This window comes from Panthera uncia, chromosome D4, assembly GCF_023721935.1.
Source record: "Panthera uncia isolate 11264 chromosome D4, Puncia_PCG_1.0, whole genome shotgun sequence".
Taxonomy (NCBI): domain Eukaryota; kingdom Metazoa; phylum Chordata; class Mammalia; order Carnivora; family Felidae; genus Panthera; species Panthera uncia.
The window spans coordinates 56,280,842-56,295,951 of record NC_064807.1 but is presented as its reverse complement, the minus strand read 5'-3'; the positions used below and the strand labels follow the sequence as shown (position 1 = coordinate 56,295,951).

General features: G+C 42.6%; 1 protein-coding gene across 1 annotated transcript in view; it reads right to left on the bottom strand.

Annotated features, from left to right (window-relative positions):
* Nucleotides 1–5,784, bottom strand: part of RECK (reversion inducing cysteine rich protein with kazal motifs) — an 80,694-nt gene extending 74,910 nt beyond the window's left edge. The window contains exon 1 of the mRNA XM_049626289.1: nt 5,609–5,784. Within this exon, the coding sequence (XP_049482246.1) occupies nt 5,609–5,708 (100 nt within the window). The 5' untranslated portion in view covers nt 5,709–5,784. The remainder of the gene's footprint in view (nt 1–5,608) is intronic.
* Nucleotides 5,785–15,110: the final 9,326 nt, after the last annotated feature.

The window sequence follows — 15,110 nt, the reverse complement described above, 5'->3', positions numbered from 1 at the left end:
GTGCCCCTATGCATCAGTACTCCTGTATCCCTTGGATAAATTCCTAGCAGTGCTATTGCTGGGTCATAGGGTAGGTCTATTTTTAATTTTCTGAGGAACCTCCACACTGCTTTCCAGAGCGTAAAGCCAGTATTCTTGGATAACTCCTTTGCTCATTCTATGCTGCAGGCCTCCCATCTATAAAACAAAGAACCTAAAAGTATAAAGTCTGGCTCCCAGTGGTATATTCCATAATGAGAAAGTTTCTCTTAATACTATACTTTTCTTGATGTCTTCATGTTATCTGTGTGCTTTACAGCACCCATCACATTATGTGCTATATACTTGACTAAATCACATTTTTCCTCAGAAATACTCTCCAGATTTAGAATATAAACTGATACATACTACTATAATCACACAATGTTAACAGTGTAGATATACATATATTGGTGATACTTAATGTCTGAATTTCCTACTAAACAATAAACCCCGTGAAAGCAGAGACTATGTTTTTGCATATCACTTTGTATCTGGTGCCTATCACGGTGTCTGGCACTATTAACAGCTTAACAAATATTTGCTTAATGGATTACTGACAAGTATGAAATTTAGCTTAATGAGCAATAGACCTAGGGCAGTTATTCCTAATATCTATCTTAAACATATACAAAAACAGAACTTTTGATGCTCTTGGCTCACCTGCCAACTCTCCTCTAATCCGCTCCTCCCCATCTTCCCAACTTCAGTAAATGGCATCATGTTTTACAAAATTGCTCAAGGTAAAAAATCTACAAATAATCTTTAATTTTTCCTTCCCTCACTTCCCACATCCAATCCATCAGCAATATATCTTGAACCTCTCCTCTTCTATCTCCACCATCACTTCACTCTAAGTCACCATTATCTCCTGCTTCAACTACTACAGAGGTCTTCTAGTCAACCTGCTTTTACTCCTACCCTACCATAATCACATTTTTTTTCATTCAGCAGCTAGAGCGATCTAAAATATAAATCAAAGCTTATATCTCTTACATAGTAGTCTACCAGTTTCTTTCTGCACAATAAAATAATGCACAATAATCCTTATGTGGCTTTTTGCAAGGCTCAGCATCATTAGCTCTAGCCTACTCTCCTGCGCCCTATGCTGCAACCAAACAGTTCCTTCTTGCCTTAGGGCCTCTGCACTTTCTGGTCTCTATCTCTGTCTTTCTTAACACCTTTAGTCTTCAGATTTTGCTGCTGAACTTTACCTTTTCAAAGAGGCCTCTCTTCTCATCACTATGTAAAGAACTCCCCCCTCTACTCACACAATTCTGTTATCAGCTGGTTTCCTTCATAGCATACTTATCACTATCAAAAATCATTTTATTTATCTGTTGATTGTCTATCTCTCTTCTGGTAGAATGGAAACTCCTTGAGAGCAGCAAACCTGTATCTAGAACAGCACCTGACATGTAGCAAACACTCAATAAGTATTTTTCAAATGGACAAACTCGTGCAGTATGCTTTGTTCTTTTAAAAACTACATTTCAAGTATATAATAACCACCTCCTTGACATTGTCCCACTTTTTGTCTAGAAGAGGCACACTTTTGGTGAAAAGTATGATTATTGAAACTGCTTAAATCTAGGGATATGAGACAGGAACTTTTTTCAGCACACCAGAATAAACTGTTATATCTGGTCTATCACCAAGCCTAGCTCTTTCCACAATGTGGGCCAAGATATGTCTTTGTGAAGAGAATCTGTTTTTTATTACTTTCCTCTAGATAGTGTTTGCTTTTTTCTAACTTAAAATTCATTACATTCTTTTTCAGGATTCTAGGCTATTACATAATTCCTTAAATGTCAACTTACTGAAATTTAGCCCTTAATGGTACATCTTTCCTTCTTTCATACCATTACAAAACATCTTAAATAGAAACAGAGCTACTATTAGGTGCCATGACACACAAAGCCTGAGATCTGAGCATAGGGTCCCATCCCATCCTTCAAAGAGAACATTAGAAATGGGCAGGGGTAGGGGGGCAGCGTGTGGGGCTGAGATTGGAAAGTACACTGGGATAGGAAGAGTGGCACTACTCCAATGTAGAGGTGTGGCCAAACTTCACGAGACAAAATAATCACTGAGTAAGTAATATCATTCCTTCACCCCCACCCCCAGGAATAGCAATAAATATCTCTAAGAACAAATAAGACTTGTAAAGCCTTATACCAGAGGATACACGAGTACACCCAGTCTTGGAGAGGAAAAAGAAGACTGATCAGGAATAAAAGCCAGGCAGGCCTTCAGTGAAATACAATTTAATATTTTGTTCTCAGTTTTTATTTAGGATTGAAATCCACAGTGGAAGCTTTTGTCCATTGTATTATTCAGTATCTTTTATGTAAGGACCAGGCAATACATGCTTCCTAGAATTTAGTACAAGGGACAAATCTCACTTTTAGCTCAAAGTTGAAAAAAAAATTTTTTTTTTTTATCAAACAATGCAAACTCTATGCTGTCATGGACTTTTAGAGCTGGAAGGGTCTTTAGAAATTATCTAGCCCAGCATTTTCTAAAGCATCCTTTAGGTGTCATGAACAAAAAAAGAGCTCTATAAGCAAACGAATCTCTTTTTTTTCTATAATTGTTGAGATACAAATCAGGTTACATTAATTAAACAAGAAGGCCATTAGACTGAGGTGGTTTTAATGCCTCAGTAGCCTATTTATACAGGCCAAAACCTAAGTTTATAATACCTCAAGATTAAGAAATCGAAACCTAAGGTCAACCAATCACAAACAGCCACCTGGGCTTTCTGGATAAGGCAACTTCTTAACGTATAGCCAATCAAATAATTTCCTTGCTTTGCTTCCACATCTTCTCTATGAAAATCTTTCCTCCAGCTCCTGTCACTTCCCATTCAGTGCTATTGGATTCAAATCAATTTTTGCTCAAATAAACTCTTAAAAATTTTAATATGCCTTAGTTTATACATTAACAATCATGACCACTAAATTCACCTTTTGACTTTTATTTATTTTTTAAAGATATCCTTTTAAGTAATCTCTACACCCAACCTGGGTCTTGAACTTACAACTGGAGATCGAGAGTCACATGCTCTACTAGCTGAGCCAGCCAGGCTCCCCCTAAACTCACCCTTTTATTTTTTTTTAATTTTTTTATTTTAAAAAAATTTTTTTAATGTTTATTTATTTTTGAGACAGAGAGAGACAGAGCATGAACGGGGGAGGGTCAGAGAGAGGGAGACACAGAATCTGAAACAGGCTCCAGGCTCTGAGCTGTCAGCACAGAGCCCGACGCGGGACTTGAACTCACGGACCGCGAGATCATGACCTGAGCCGAAGTTGGCCGCTTAACCGACTGAGCCACCCAGGCGCCCCTAAACTCACCCTTTTAAAGCGTACAATTCAGGGCGCCTGAGCGGCTCAATCGGTTAAGTCTCTTGGTTTCCACTCAGGTCATAATCTCATGGTTCGTGGGTTCGAGCCCCACATCAGGTTCCACAGCTGGCAGCTCGGAGCCTGCTTTGGATTCTCTCTCTCCCTCTCTCTCTCTGCCACTCTTGGCTTACTCTATCTCTGTCTTTCTCAAAATAAATAAACAAACTAGGGGCGCCTGGGTGGCTCAGTCGGTTGAGCGTCCGACTTCAGCTCAGGTCATGATCTCGTGGTCTGTGAGTTCGAGCCCTGGGTCGGGCTGTGTGCTGACAGCTCAGAGCCTAGAGCCTGCTTCAGATGCTGTGTCTCCCTCTCTCCCTGCCCTTCCCGCACTCATGCTCTGTCTCTCTATCTCTGTCAAAAATAAATAAACATTTAAAAAATTTAAATAAATAAGCAAACTTAAAAAAGTAAAGTGTACAATTCAGTTGTTTTTAGTATATTCATGGAGTTGTGCAACCATCACTACTACTTAATTTCAGAACATTTTCATTTTTGTTAAAAGAAACTTCATACCTATTAGCAGTCTTTTTCCCATTCCCTCAGCAAACAAGTTTCTTTACTATAGCATCCTTGGACCCTTTATCGTGACTCTAACATGTTTTGTGAATTTATAAGAGAAGGGTACAATGTGCAGTGTTTCCCAAACATATGTAATAGGTAACATTTCAGTGCTTACTATACGTTATTCTAAATTCTATACATGTATTACTTCAATTAATTCTCACAATAAAATCCAAAAGGTACCGTATATAGTAACTGTGGATATTAACACACAGAAAGATTAAGGCTAAGTAACTTGTTCAGATATTCTTAATTAGTCCACTCTAATATTTCCCACAGAATCAACTGGTTGTGGGATGAGAATGGACAACTAGTATTCTATGGGCCATAACTTTGAAATGCTTTAGATCAACTTAATGAGAAGAAATGGGGCCCAGAAAGGTAAGCTGACTTAGCCAAGAATACACAGCATATTCCTATTTTCTCTCTTCCTCTCCTTTGATTTCTAACTGACAGCTAAATTTGGAACCCCATTACAATTAACTATCTAATCCCAAGTTCCTGACACAATTCTCGCCCACCTTTAAATACTTTATTTTCTTAAAACAAAAACAAACAAAAAAAAAACTTTTAACATTGTAAACTGCCTTAAAACCTTGTTGGGATTGATTTTGCTCTTTCTACGTGTCTCTGCCTGTAGGCAATGCACATCCCCACCACTCTGCATGTATAAATCCCAGCCATCTTTCAATGTGTGCGCAGTTGGAGGATCTCTCAATTTTCCTCCTACCCTCGATGGATGTCATCTCTCTCCCTCTGTGCACCCACAGCCTTCCATCTCCTCTGGACACTCTGGCCTTGAATTCCAGCAGCTTGTGTCCGGCGGTACCCCACCTCCTGGCCAGAGAGCTCGCAGAGGGCAGGAGTTGGCATCAACTCCTAAAGCCCGGCACGTGGGAGATACTCTACCAGCACTGAACAATTTCTTATCCATTCTTGGTTTAATTCCTCAAGAGCAAGAACACAGCTCTCCTTAAGCCTGCTAGCCGCCCCCCCCCGCCCAAAAGCAGAGTTTACTGATTTTTAGTCTGTCTCCCGCCAGAGCCCAGCGCTGCCTTGGACACACAGTGCACCACCGCGGGTGGCAACAGAAGTGGATTTAGCAGGCTTGGGCCGATTCTCTTCAGAGACTTGAACCTGGCAGGCTGTGGGCCCCATCAACGCTCGCCGCCCGAGGTCTGCCCTACTGAACCGAGGGTCAAGTTACAACTGGCCAGGGCGGCGGTAAGGCGCCTGCACCTCGGAAATCCCATCCAACCCTCGCCACCGTTCCGGGCGAAGGCATTTCACCCTCTTCTGACACAGACCTGAGCCTGGTGGGGGGTTGAGGGCCGAGACGGGGGCCCCCTGCCCTGTGGGTGACAGAGCAAGGCCTCGAACCCGGGTCACTGTTCCCAGGGCAGCAGATAACCGCGGCGGACAGAGCGGGAGTGGGGAAGGCTCCTCGCTCGTCCCGTCTCGACGCCCCCTCCCGCCCACTGGGACCTCCGGACCCTGGGTCACCGCACTAGGTCCAGGTCTGGGGGTCGCGCGCACCCCCGCCCCCTGCTCCGCGCCATCTTGGAGAGCTGGGCGGCCGCCCCGGACCGCCCCGAACCGTTGCTCCAGCAGTTACTCACCCGCACTGCCCGGGGCCAGGCCCCCTGCCACCTCCGCGACCTCCGCCACGGCCAGGAGAAGCAGCAGCGCGCCTCGCCGGGAGGCCGGGACGACCGCCATGTCCGGGCCAGGGGGTCCGGAGCCACGGGATGCTCGGACCCAGCCTGGCCGCCGCGGCTGCTCGCGGAGGCCCCGCCCCGGCGCCCTGGACCTTTAGTGATTGGCTGCGGCTCGCTCAGGCCCCGCCCCTCGGCCTCTGGGAGGTTCCAAAACCTGCTGGGGGCGGGAACATTCCCGAGACCCCAGCTCTTTGTTAGGACACAGCTGTGTGACGGCTTGTGTAGCGGAGTCCCGCAGCCAGCGTTCCCCAATCAGATGATGTCAGAGCTGGAAGGGCTCTTACAACGCCTCTAACACCACCCGAACTTTGCGGCTGGGGGTCACTGAGGCTCAGAAAGGAGACAGACCTTTCCAAGACTTGCAAGTCCAAGCCTGAACCAAAGGGACCTCTCCCTTTCACTTCTCTTTACCCTGAATGAGCTTCTTAATATCCTTTCTGCCTCACATCCAAAGAAGGCACCCGGGTCAACCCGACCTCCCTTAAAATCTGAGGGGCACTGACCAAGACATGGTCCCCTAACAGGGGACCGAGGGACAGATTCGCCACCAAAGCTCATGTAGCACATGTAGCCCCTATATGTCTTTGATGTGCAGTTTAAGTACCAATTCCTGTTAGGAAAAGGTGAGGGTTGGAATGCTTGTGTATCTAGATACGGAGAGCCTTGAATCTCAGGTTGAGTTTAGATTTCGTTTGAGATATAATTTGGAGGTGGGTCCCCACTCCACCCCTTACCCCCACAGCTATTTTGGGGAATGTTTGAGAGGGTCCACTGGTTTTCAAAGTGCCTCTCTTTCTCTTTCTTTCCCTCACCTTTTCCCCTGTCTCTGTTACTGAAATAATACCTTCTGTTCTCCCTCCCCCCCTTTTTTAAAAAAAAGCATAACCACAGGTATGAATGTAAAATTCCTTAATATTATCAAATATCCAGTAAGTATTTAGATTCCCCTGTTGTCTTATCATTTCCTTTTACAGTTTTTCAAGCTCCAAACAAAACCTATATATTGAAATTAGTTTATACGTGTTTTAAGTCCCTTTATATCTACTCTAAGTTTGCAAAGGGAAAATATAAATAAATCATGATAATCTTTCTAAAACATTTGTTCTGATGACAACTCCCTGGCTTCAAACCCTGAGAGGCCATGTCTTTCTTACAGGATAGAATGATGTACAGTTATTTAACATGGTGTCAGAGGGTCTTAGTAATTGGACCCAATCACCTTTTCCAGCTGCATCTCCACACCTTCCCTGCACTTCTGCCACCATGCTTTCAGAACCTCTTACCTTTAGTTCAAGACCTTTGAGGTGCTTTCACGGCTCTGTCACAACACCTACCTCCTCTGCACACAATTCCCCAGTTCCTGTGGTAACCCTCTCAGCTGAGGGAACTAAGATGGTTGCTCTAGGCCCAGCTGTGCCCTGGAAGGACCTGAGCAGGTAGTGGGCTCTGTATAAGGTGAGCAACACATCTTGCTTTGCTTGGGACTGTCCTGATTTTAAAACTGAAAGTCTCATATCCCAGGAACCTCCTTAGTCCCAGGCAAAACGGGACAATTGATCTCCGTAGTTCTGTGCGCCTCAGAATATGTAATAGAAAGACCTGTAAGGAGGTTTCCATATGGGAAGATGGAGTCATTTAGGTAATAGACACCACTCCCAAGATAATTCAATAGGTAGACTGTCATAAGCCATGCAGATGGGTCATTAGACCCCTGGGTCCCTGTATTAGAGTCCTAGGCTGCCATAACAGAGTACTATGAACTGGGTGGCTTAAGCAACAGAAATTTATTGTCTCAGAGTTCTTGAGGCTAGAAGTCTGAGATCAAAGTGTTGGCAGAGTTGGTTCCTTTTGGGAGCTGTGAGGGAGAATCTGACTCATGCTTCTCTCCTAGCTTCTGCTATGTTACTGGCAGTCTTTGGCACTCCTAGGCTAACAGACGCATCACCTTCATCTCTGCCTTCATCTTCACATGGAATTTTCCTTGGGTGTGTGTCCAAATTTATCCTTTTTATAAGGAAAGCAGTCGTATTGATTTAGGGGCCCACCCCACTCCAGTATGACCTCATCTTAGCTAATAACATCTGCAATAATCCCTATTTCTAAATAAGATCACATTTTGAGGTACTAGGGGTTAGGACTGCAACATACAAATTTGAGGGGAGGCAGGGACACACAGTTCAACCCATAGCACTTCCTAAAGGAAAGACCATCTACTCGTCCTATCAGAAATCATTGACTCTGAAGGAGAGGCTGAAGAAGGGGGAAAAGGATAAAGAACTAGTCAGTTGCCGTTCAAAGATCCTAAGTCTCCCAAGAATAGGAGTGGTTGGGCGCACCTCTGTTGACTCACAGAGGTGATACCTGGAGTCTATGCTCAAAAAGAAGGCTTGAATACTTGGAGATCTCTTAGCTATAGAATCAGAAATGACTTTATTTCCAGGTAGTACCCATGAGATATGGCAGCAAAGCTGAGGTCCTCCCACACCAAGAGATAGCTGACTGGCCACTATATCCTATACAGAGCACAAGCGTGGGAGGGGCAGAGAGAGAGGGAGACACAGAATCATAAGCAGGTTCCAGGCTCTGAGCTGTCAGCACAGAGCTGGATGCAGGGCTTGAACTCACGAACCACGAGATCATGACCTAAGCCAAAGTCAAACACTTAAATGACTGAGCTGCCCAGACGCCCTTATTACAGTCTATCTTCAAATAATAATTATCACTTCACGTAAAATGTATGAACATGACAGCAATATGATTCCATTTCCCCCTTATCTTTTGTGCTAAAGTTGTCATACATTTTGTTTCCACACGCTGTTATTATTTTTGCCTTTTTAAAAAGTTTTATTTATTTATTTATTTTGAGAGAGAGAGAGAGAGAGAGAGAGAACAGTCAGGGAAGCAGCAGAGAGAAGGAGAGAGAGAGAATTCCAAACAGGCTCTACACTGTCAGCATGAAGCCCAATGCAGGGCTTGAACCCACGAACCGAACTTCGAGATCAGGACCTGAGCCGAAATCAAGAGTCGGATGCTCAACCGACTGAGCCATCCAGACACCCCTATTTTGCTTTAAATAGCCGGTTACGGGGCGCCTGGGTGGCGCAGTCGGTTAAGCGTCCGACTTCAACCAGGTCACGATCTCACGGTCCGTGAGTTCGAGCCCCGCGTCAGGCTCTGGGCTGATGGCTCGGAGCCTGGAGCCTGTTTCCGATTCTGTGTCTCCCTCTCTCTCTGCCCCTCCCCCGTTCATGCTCTGTCTCTCTCTGTCCCCCCCCCCAAAAAAATAATAAATAAATAAATAGCCGGTTACATAAACATGAGATTTTAAAATAAGAAACAATGTCTTTTATATTTACTTACATATTAAGCATTTCTGATGCTCTTCTTTCAAATTTTAGATCCAAATTTTTCTCTGGTATCTGGAGGAAAGAAACTTTTTAATTAAGAACACAACAGGTTTAAAAAAACAGACAAAAAACAAAGAACAGGGCAGGTTCTGTTGGTTTTAATTAGCTAGGATCCCATACTTTGTTTTTAGGAATTTATGCCCAGTAAATTTCTGAAGTTACTCCTTAATGAAAATAATTTTTCTGGGTTTGTTTAACCTAAATACATTTTACAACCATGAACTGATCTATCTTGATAAGGAAGAGGTCTGTTTTGCATTCTTTAAGACTTGATGATATCTGGCTTTATACGTATATAGTGCACCAATTTTAAAAATATTAACATATTTTTATTTCTGGTAATGCCTTCTCTAGAACTAAAACATGCGGGTAAGGCATTCACCTCATCAGAGATGATTATTAGAGTAGAAAAGTAGACAGGACAATTCCTAACTTTTTGGTTTTAAAAATAGACCTTTGAAATTCCAGGCAGAGACAGTGGTCATTAGAGTAAAAGCTTTTGAGATGTTAGAACCTGGCCCCAAAGGCTGAGGGCATAAAATATTTATATGAACACAGACTTGGAAGAATATTCTGATAGACACAGTCCCGACTCCCCCCACCCCTGTCAGCCCCCAACAACTCACTCTGAGGGGGTGGGGAGGGATGCACTGGGGTGGGACCTAAAGCCCCAGAAAGGCTTGAGAATATGGGATAAGAGAGGATCCGAGCCTCACTCCTCACTTCCCATGGAGCTCAGGGAAATGGCACACTTCACTGAATTCCCCTGCACGCTGCATGATGGGAATGTGGACGGGAAACGGAGGCAAGTACGTCTTGTTCCCTGCTCTCCAGTTACAGTGCCACAGAAGAGTGGCTGAATGTTTTCTGTGCCCTCCGAGAGGAGCAAGCAGGAGCGGAGAGCACACCGAGAGCCTGAAGAGGCCTCAAGATGGGAGCCGAAAGGCTGTGGCTGTTGTTTTGAGTGATCTATATAATTGGATGCCAGATGGGAGTGCAGGTGTCAGCAGGAACTGATGATGACAACTGAGGACCAGATGTCCTGCCTTCTTTCCCAGTCCCAGCTGGTGGGTTCGGCTCTATATATGCTTCTGAAAACTAGGAAGGGTGTTGAGAAGCCTTGACTGAGCCGAGATCCCACCGAATTGACTAAGATTAAGTTTTAGTCACTTAGCAGAAAGGGGACTTGGAGAGACAGCTACCTGTCCATCAGCCCTTTTAGAAGTTGTTGCTTACAAGCAACTTTCCAGTCAGAGAAAACATTTTCTGTTGCCATGTTCACTGCTAATTTAGTAACTGGGAATATGGCTTTAGAGATCAAAGGAGACGCCTGTGCCTTAAAGGAGAATCTGTGTATCTGACATCTCCATTGGTCCTTATCTTGAGATGTCACAGGAGGAAGAGAAGCCCTACCCCAGGGCATCCAACACCAACACTATAAAATTCAGCATTGTGACCCTCAATCTGTGTCTCATAAAATACGTGCCAGGCTCCGATACATCCTCTAAAGATAGGAGACTGTGAGCATGAAATTGTCCCCATTCCCCACTCACCTTGTCTGTTTATTTCAGTAATTTCCAAACTTAGAAATATTATTTTTATTTTCTAGCTTATTTCAGTAATTTCCAAAGTTAAGAAATATCATTTTTATTTTTCAGCACTGGAATCTTTTTTCCAACAAAATCTTATAGAGTCCCGCTATGTAAAATAGAAAAAAAAAAAAAGTGCTGTTTTATTGTTACATTTCTTTTATCAGTTTAAATTTGTAACAATTGCTTGGTTCAAAGATAATGTACGAAAATTCAAAGATAATGAGATTATGATGAACACAAAAAACCTGAAATCTGGAATTATGGACGATAAGTGCCTTCGTACCAGTTTCAGCCTCCAATTTATGTTTTGTTTTGGTTGTTTGCTGTGGAGAAAATTCTCATTCATGCAGATGAGTAGTTTGCAAAGGATCATGGTTTTTGAAATAGCTCGCCTTGCAATCTCAAAGTACTCTGTATTTACATTAGGTTGGTTCCTTGAAAATTTTTTTGTTTCAGTATTGATTCGTGAAAATTTATGTGCACACTTAAATCTGCACATGGCTGTTTAGAGCCACTTTATTCATAGTTGTCAAAAACGTGGAAGCAACCAAGATACCCTTCAGTAGAAGAATGGATAAATAAACTGTGGTCCATCCAGACTGTGGAATACTATTCAGCACTACAAAGAAATGAGCTATCAAGCTATGAAAAGACATGGAGGAAATTTAAAAGCATATTAAGTGAAATAAGCCAATCTGAAAAAGTTATATACTGCATGGTTCCAACTATATAACATTCTGGAAAAGGCAAAATTATGGAGACGGTAAAAAGATTCAGGCGCCTGGGTGGCTCAGTCTGTTAAGCCTTCGACTTTGGCTATGGTCATGACCTCACATGGTCTCGCCCCACACTGGGCTCTCTGCTGTCACCACAGAGCTTGTTTCAGAACCACTGTCTCCCTCTCTCTCTGACCCTCCCCCACTCTCTCTTTCTATCAAAGATAAACATTAAAAAACAAAAGATTAGGGATTTCTAGGGATTAGAGGGGAGGGAGAGAGATGAAGAAGCAGAGCACAGAGGATTTGCAGGGCAGTGAAGCTATTTTGTACAAAACTATAGTGCTGAACACATGCCATTATACATTTGTCCAACCCCACAGACTGTACAACACCAAGAATGAATCCTAATGTAAATTATAACTCTGGGTGCTGATTGTCCATGTAGGTTCATCAGTTGTAACAAAGATAATCGCTCTGGTGGGAGATGTTGCTAATGGGGGGGGGGGGCCGATGGGGGATATGGGAACTCTGTACTTTCTGTTCAGTTTTGCTGTGAACCTGAAACTGCTCTAAAAGACAAAGTTTATTAATTTTAAAAATGCTAGTTTGACATTAAAATTCAGAAAAAAATAGTGGTTCACCAATAAGGTTGGATATCTGTTCAATTCCTTATCAGAAATGTGGCCAGACATGGGGGAAGGGAAGGGTAAAAAATAGTTTCAAACAGAGAGGGAGGCAAACCCTAAGAGAATCTTAAATACAGAGAACAAACTGAGGGTTGATGGGGCGGGGGTTATGGGAAAGAGGGGAAAATGGGTGATGGGCATTGAGGAGGGCACTTGTTGGGATGAGCACTGGGTGTTGTATGTAAGCGATGAATCATGGGAATCTACTCCTTCAAGCCAAGAGTGCAGTGTATACACTGTATGTTAGTTAACTTGACAATAAATTATATTAAAAATGAAAAGAAATGTGGTCAGAAAAATAGCACCTCACATTTATGGTTCATCCCCAAACTATTTATGATGTGATGTTATTACTGTGTAACAAGTTGCGTGTTCATTTGTTATTGTGCGTTCAGCTAGGACAACATGATGAGAACACGCAAGGAGCAGATGATTCTGAGCCTTGCCCGGCACTTAATTGAGAACAGTTCTTAATGTGTACTCTCTGGTACAATTATATATACACGAGCGGATGTGCATCAACCCAGATTAAAGAAAAGATCAGTGCAGAACTACACTTTTTCTAATCAAGGACACATTTAAAGAAGATACAATAAACACACAGAGAAGACAGGAAAAGACATACTCTGTCTATATAAAAGGAAATCAACTCAATGGCACCCATGCTAACATGATAGGGGGGCCCAGTGTGTAAAAAAAGTCAAAACGTCTCAAGTTTGCATGTGTCCACTGTCTTACTACCTATTAAAAGTTATTTGGAATATATATATTTTAAAGAAATACTTGTAGAGTCTGACAAACTTCCATTTGGTTGTAGTTTGATACTTGCTTGATCAGTCTATATTATTCAGGAGTTTTGCACGATGTATGTTTGAACTTGTCTATTTTCATTCTGATACCTTCTCTCTTCCAAAATAATGAATCACAGTCCTTTCCACAGCTGGAATAAATATGCTATTCTGTTCTTTTTTAGATTTTTGTAATCACAATGGTATTTGATGTTTAATTCGAATGCATCAGAATCCAACAAATGGTGTGATGTGTGGATCGGAGGCAAACCTTCATCCAGTTGAATGTTGTTGCTGCCCACTACTAAAGAGTGATTTTTTTTTCTTCACGCTGTGAATTTTGATCTGAAATATATGTATTTAATTCTTTTTTTTAATTTTATTTTTTAAAATTTACGTCGAAATTAGCGTATAGTGCAACAATGATTTCAAGAGTAGATTCCTTAATGCCCCTTACCCATTTAGCCCATCCCTCCTCCCCAAACCCCTCCAGTAACCCTCAGTTTGTTCTCCATATTTAAGAGTCTCTTCTGTTTTGTCCCCCTCCCTGTTTTTATATTATTTTTGTTTCCTTTCCCTTATGTTCCTCTGTTTTGTCTCTTAAAGTTCTCATATGAGTGAAGTCATATGATTTTTGTCTGTCTCTGACTAATTTTGCTTAGCATAATACCCTCCAGTTCCATCCACATAGTTGCCAATGGCAAGACGTCATTCTTTTTGATTGCCAAGTAATACTCACTGTGTATATATATATATATATACCACTTCTTTATCCATTCATCCATCAATGGACATTTGGGCTCTTTCCATACTTTGGCTATTGTCGATAGTGCTGCTATAAACATGGGGGTGCATGTGTCCCTTCGAAACAGCACACCTGTATCCCTTGGATAAAGGCCTAGTAGTGCAACTGCTGGGTCGTAGGGTAGTTCTATTTTTAGTTTTTTGAGGAACCTCCATACTGTTTTCCAGAGTGGCTGCACCAGCTTGCATTCCCAGTATTTAGTTCTTACAGTTGGAACTTTCTGGTGTCTCAGACACCACTGGTTTTATAAACCTTTAAAAAGCAATGGTATTGGGGTGCCTGGGAAGTTCAACCGGTTAGGTGTTCAACTCTTGATACCGGCTCAGGTCATGATCCCAGGGTAGTGGGATGGAGCCCCGTGTGGGGCTCCATGCTGAGCGTGAAGCCTGCTTGAGTTTCTCTCTCTCCCTCTCTTGCTACTCCCCCCACTCAATCTCGCATGTGCACACTGGTACACATGCACACACTCTCTCTCAAAATAAATAAATAATAAATAAATAAATAAATAAACTTTAAAAAAGCACAATGGTATATAGTTCAGTAATTGTTACTTTGGTTTTTTTTGTTTTTTTTTGTTTTTTTTTTGTTTTTTAATATATGAAATTTACTGTCAAATTGGTTTCCATACAACACCCAGTGCTCATCCCAAAAGGTGCCCTCCTCAATACCCATCACCCACCCTGCCCTCCCTCCCACCCCCCATCAACCCTCAGTTTGTTCTCAGTTTTTAACAGTCTCTTATGCTTTGGCTCTCTCCCACTCTAATCTCTTTTTTTTTTTTTTTTTCCTTCCCCTCCCCCATGGGTTTCTGTTACGTTTCTCAGGATCCACATAAGAGTGAAACCATATGGTATCTGTCTTTCTCTGTATGGCTTATTTCACTTAGCATCACACTCTCCAGTTCCATCCACGTTGCTACAAAAGGCCATATTTCATTTTTTCTCACTGCCACGTAGTATTCCATTGTGTATATAAACCACAATTTCTTGATCCATTCATCAGTTGATGGACATTTAGGCTCTTTCCATAATTTGGCTATTGTTGAGAGTGCCGCTATAAACATTGGGGTACAAGTGCCCCTATGCATCAGTACTCCTGTATCCCTTGGATAAATTCCTAGCAGTGCTATTGCTGGGTCATAGGGTAGGTCTATTTTTAATTTTCTGAGGAACCTCCACACTGCTTTCCAGAGTGGCTGCACCAATTTGCATTCCCACCAACAGTGCAAGAGGGTTCCCGTTTCTCCACATCCTCTCCAGCATCTATAGTCTCCTGATTTCTTCATTTTGGCCACTCTGACTGGCGTGAGGTGGTATCTGAGTGTGGTTTTGATTTGTATTTCCCTGATAAGGAGCGACGTTGAACATCTTTTCATGTGCCTGTTGGCCATCCGGATGTCTTCTTTA